Source organism: Perkinsus marinus, assembly GCF_000006405.1.
Source record: "Perkinsus marinus ATCC 50983 genomic scaffold scf_1104296972806, whole genome shotgun sequence".
Taxonomy (NCBI): domain Eukaryota; phylum Perkinsozoa; order Perkinsida; family Perkinsidae; genus Perkinsus; species Perkinsus marinus.
Window position 1 is genome coordinate 42241 of NW_003201665.1, and position 5459 is coordinate 47699.

At 41.8% G+C, this 5459-nt stretch overlaps 1 protein-coding gene across 1 annotated transcript; it reads left to right on the forward strand.

Moving 5' to 3' along the window:
* Window positions 1–1222: 1222 nt before the first annotated feature.
* Pmar_PMAR000616 (hypothetical protein) lies at window positions 1223–3174 on the forward strand (the record flags this gene model as incomplete). The annotated part of the gene is made up of 6 exons (XM_002766480.1): window positions 1223–1325; window positions 1419–1531; window positions 2317–2440; window positions 2617–2678; window positions 2775–2891; window positions 3148–3174. The coding sequence occupies 6 exons, from the start codon at window positions 1223–1225 to the stop codon at window positions 3172–3174; spliced, it is 546 nt and encodes a 181-aa protein (XP_002766526.1).
* Window positions 3175–5459: the final 2285 nt, after the last annotated feature.

The following is a 5459-nucleotide window of genomic DNA, read 5'->3' on the forward strand; positions in this document are numbered from 1 at the left end:
CCCAGGTGAATATCATCATTGTTATCAACTCCTGGGGAAGGTCATTTCTTAAAACCAAATGCACTCCTAAGGTGTAATCCTATTATCCTTGTAACGAACTCTCCCAAAAATTTCCTCACGGACAATTTGTTTTAATTGCATTTCTCTAAAAGTTTTACTATTCCTCTTCAGAATCTATATCGTATTAAAACTCAATTCGGCCGCTTGTCTGCTCGCACTGCGAAGATTTCCAGAAACGATACGAATTTGTGAAGAGTTGCTCGGAAACAGCGGAGAGTTGGGCGAAAAACGGGAGAAAACGGTGAGCAGAAGGAAATTAGGGAAAAATATTATTCAATTCGAGAAGGAAATTTTTCGGAAAATTTTCGGGGTATTAGAAATTATTTGAAATTATTGGAAAAAATCCTCGAATTTCACTGTTTGGGTGATATACAAAATGTAAGGAAAACAAGTTGAAGGGTAAACCCGAAACCCGAAACCCGACAAGGCAACCAGAAACCCGAAACCCGACAAGGCAACCAGAAACCCGAACTGTTATACCAGTGTATTAACAACAAGTAGACAAGTTTGCCGCAGAGTGCAGCGTCCAATTGAAAACGTCTTGCCGCTGAAATTGAGGTCTCACTCGGTATCTACATTCGAGGAAATAGTAAGGAACTCTTTGTAGCAACGCTTTTACTATCAGAAAAGTCTTTACTGCAGAGAATTAAATTATAGTGAAAATTTTCAAGGCGTTGACTGGTATGTGTATATTGCATTGAGAGGAAAATTTTTCCCGATTTTTCCGTTTTCTCGGTTTTTTTTTCGATTTTCTCCTCGTTTTTACCCGATTTTTCCAGATTTTTTGCTGTTTTTTCCGAAAAATAATTGAATGTGAAAATTAAGTCTATTTTTTCTCAGGTGTACAGATTGATATCCGCGCTCCTCGGTCTTGCGGAAAGTACGGATGGTGATGGCGAATTGAAACGTGCTCGGCAATTATTGGACGATTTAACCCGGGAAAAAACGTTGAAGGTGAGCAATTCGAGCGATTTTCCGTGAAAATATATGCCTTCAGTCAGCCTTGCAAACCCGAATTTTCGCTCTAGCCCGGTCCAGTTCTATCAAACTCCAACCTCCAAGTGAGAATCTTTTTCCGCTTCGCTCCGCTGTATTTTGTGCATGTCAAGGTGGAACCTATGATACTCTTTATGTCCCTCCCGTTGGGGACACGGCGGCGGTGATGCTATTGGTTATATTGCATGGCTTTGGTGATGGCAAGAAAGCCTTGGGTGAACTTGCCGGGAAAATGCATCTTCCTGGAGTAGCATGCTTGGTCGCTCGAGGTAGCGTGAAATATGTTTTCACTAGTGTTTTTCATATCACGGGTGAAACTCCACTGTGTATAGTAGATTCACTACTCAACCTTATATTTTCAGGAGAGCGTCGCCTCCCAGATGGGATCCTTCCCGCTGAGCCCAGTAATGAAATCGGCTATTTTTGGTATGATAATATAGACTGGTCCGATGGGACGACTTTACCTCGAGGAGATGTACGTGGGAATGGAATGAAATTTTTGGAATACCACTTGAAGTGGTGGGAAAATATGCACTTGGTCAACTACATGTGTTGGAAACTCTGTTGGTTTCTGTACACTTTTATCAGAATTCGTGTGTAAACTTCTACTAGTGAGGAAATTCCTGAGCTCAACAGGTGAGGAAAGCGATTACATATATTCCTACTCCAACACTGTATAGGAAACTCTCCTGAGCTCAACTGAGGAAAGCGATTACATATATTCCTACTCCAACACTGTATAGGAAACTCTTCTGAGCTCAGCAGGTGAGGAAAGCGATTACATATATTCCTACTCCAACACTGTATAGGAAACTCCTGAGCTCAACTGAGGAAAGCGATTACATATATTCCTACTCCAACACTGTATAGGAAACTCCTGAGCTCAGCAGGTGAGGAAAGCGATTACATATATTCCTACTCCAACACTGTTGGAATATCAATTTAAACTCTATCACTTCCAAATTCGAATGATCTGATTTTAATATTCAATACAGTACTCGCCATCTACAACAATCATTATGAAAAGAAGTTCATCTTTCAACCTAACCTCATGAACAACAATGGTAAAAGAATTCGCTTGAAACTTGTCTCAAGACGCAATGAACTTTTCCGCTCAGTTTGCGCGTACTGTATGGAAACTCGTATTCAAAACTGGTTGAGGTTTCACCGTTTTTTCTCGAGAGATGGACAAAATGTGAAAGAGTTTTGAAGATTATCGTTGTGGTTTTATTTGGTTTTTCGAAGGAAGTTTTGTATCAGAATTCGTTGAAGGACTCCGCCGTTAACGCGGTGAATCGATTGTCGGAATATATCACATCGTCGCTGATACAAACATGTGGCTGGAAAAGCAACGAAATTGCTTTTCTTGGTGTTGGCCAAGGAGGTGAGGGCGGAGCGAAGCGTTTCATGTTTGCCATTCTTGTAAGGCACTATTGCGTTGGAGATCGGGAGGAGAATGGAAGAGGAATTTGCGGGTTTGTTTGTGTTAAGTCCGGACGAGTTGCCGTTAGCGTGTAGGGGTGGGTTAAGAGTGGTCTATGTTCAGTGGATGGGAATCAGGTCCCGAGGAGAAACGTCGAGTTACTCAAAGAGTGGTATTGATTAACGGACGAAAGGACGAGGTAGCGGTTGTGTGGGGTGACGAGATGGTATAGTGGTAGAGCATCTTGCTAAAGTGGTAGTTACCCCGGTTCGAATCCTTCTCGGGGCTTTTTCAGGCTCCCTCGGGCTGTGTGCAGGCGATCGAATCGGAGTTGAAGTTGGAAGGAGACATCGTCCAATTGCATGAACTAAATGGAAAGGCGATGGATGTGTTGAAGGACCAAAACGGCGAGGTAAGAATGCTACTATGAAAGATTTCCGTAAGTATCATTTATATATTATTTGTATCATATTGATACTAATATTCATATAGATATCTATACATAATATTAAACTATTATAAGCATATTATTATTTAATAACTTACGATTACCTAATATTAAATAAAGATTAATATATGTAATATTATTTGATAACGTTAACGTCAGACCTTATATATGTACTATTATTTAATCAATTAATATGTATATTTATAGAATAATATTATAGGTTATCATTATAAATAAATTAATGTAAGCGCCGTTTTTAATATTCAATGTGAAGCATGCACTTCGTATGTCGGCTTGAAATCTCCGATCTATATCATCCTAAGTGTGAATATGCGAGCAATGCCGGGGTGATCATATTGGAAATTCATAGGCTTTTTACTGAATGGCGTTTACTCTTCATCGGGAAAAAACTGGATTTAGTTCTCCTCCGCAACCACATGTTTTCGTGACGATAGTACCATTTCCACCAATTTCCCTGTACGTGTATGCGCTTCCATGTTAGGGCGAGATATTTATGTGCTTTATCGCATCACGCTTGGCCGCCATTCGGATGAGGAGTCTGGGAGCAGAAGAAGTGAACTGACGTTTCAAAGTTTAAATGCGAAATTGGTTGTTGTTGTTGTTGTTGCAGTAGTGGGTATGATGGAATTTCATCGGTCCTTCGCAGCGATTAGTAACAATAACAACATTTTGAGTGGGCGCGCGCGATCGCAAGCAGGGGATGCTTAAAGGCCTTAGATAGCCATCTCGAACCGAGCACTTTGAATGAGGGAAGCGACAATGCATTTAGACGCCAGCAATGCGTGTAACCGCGTGTAATGATTAATACATGGAGATGTTCGGGAGAGGCGATAATTATCGGAATCGTTTTGATGTACAGCGAATGTACGTCTCGTTTTGTCTGCATATATCTTTCGGTGATGTCATATGATCGCCTCTGTTGCGTTAAGTTCCACCTGTGATATGAAAAGAAACATGTTTCACAATTCACTTCGCGAGAACACACATCTCACCGACGTTTTTCACATACTATAGAGTATTGGGTCATTTCACGTAAAACTCCATTGTAGCAACACGAGGTAGGGAGACTTGTTTTGAGATGAGTACACTAAAGCATGCGAGTCTACTGACACGCGCGAATAACGAGGTGGACATTTACAGTAATCTCCAACGGTCTATCGTACGAACCAAAAGTGCTCAGAATATCATGGCATGCATGTCATTCAAAAAGTGCATCTTAGCTGGCTTGTCTTTGGAAGAATATGATCCAAATCTGCGAGAGAGAATTAATGATGAATGCGTTGTGAAAATCACTGATATTAAACGCAAACACAACGCGAAGTTGATTATCTTTGATCTCGACACGCGTTTCAAATTTTTGTCTCCCAGTAAGACACGTGACGATCCAACACACGAGAAATACGTTCCTCTCTGAGGCCCCATGCCTGTCTGTTGGTGGTAATGGAAGTTGTTGAGAATCCTATAAGCATCCTAGGCGGCCTATTGATCTCAGCTCTGCACATATGATCAACCACCTTGATGCTCCTCACGCTCCCATGTCTGCTGATGATGATGTTCGCTCCTGCATGTCGCATTATGATAATGAGAGAGCCTTTGTGTGTATAGAATTGCTGGCGTCTATGGATAGTGCACGGGCTCTTGTCAAATAGTGTCGCGTTAAACGCGTTTCCACGTTGTCGCGTTTTACACGTTGTGACGCGAAGTGGAATTCTAACGCAACAGACCGCGTCAAACGCTTCGCTTGGCTCGTTGCTAGCTTCAAGGTAGTAATTATGTTGATTCGATTGTCGAGAAAAAAACACAGCACAAAAAGGGGTGTCACGTGTAAAGCAGTTGAAGCTCTCATGAACCATTTATGATAAATGTGTTAACGACTACTTGATTGAGGAGTCTGCGAGACTCGTTATGAACTCAGCCATGAGGGAGATATGTATAATACATATTCCACATAGACAATGTATTCCAACATGAAGCTGTCGTCGTCGATTTGCCGTCGATTCGATCTGAAGGATCGAGTGACGAAGGACCTGTGATTAGATTAAGTATTGTATCGCCCCTCAAAGTCTACTGAGCGGCTCTTGGCTTCACGCTGTAAGTGATGGCCCTTTACGTAACCTTCTGGAGAACCCGAACACGACATCAGGTGATTCTGGTCTTTAGTTTCACCCACATGCCACGTGCCCCCATGGGTTCCGGTCTGTCGCTCCACCACTCTACGTCCGACCTTCCGCTGGACAGTTGAAAGCGGCCAGCAATAGTTGTAAACTCCCAAGTTTTCGAACCCCCGATGTGGATAACTTAGCAACACTATTCAAAACCTCGGGGAGATGTGAAACTTGATAGCGAGAAAGTGATGTGATAATTCCCCCTTTATATAAGATAATCCTCTAATAACGAGATCCGAATCTCTGCTAAAAGAAAACCAGAGTTTTCCTGCTTGCGCAGAAACAATGGTTATCACCACTTTGGTGAAAAAACTATCAGGAATGTTGTGTCTTTTAGGGACAGCAT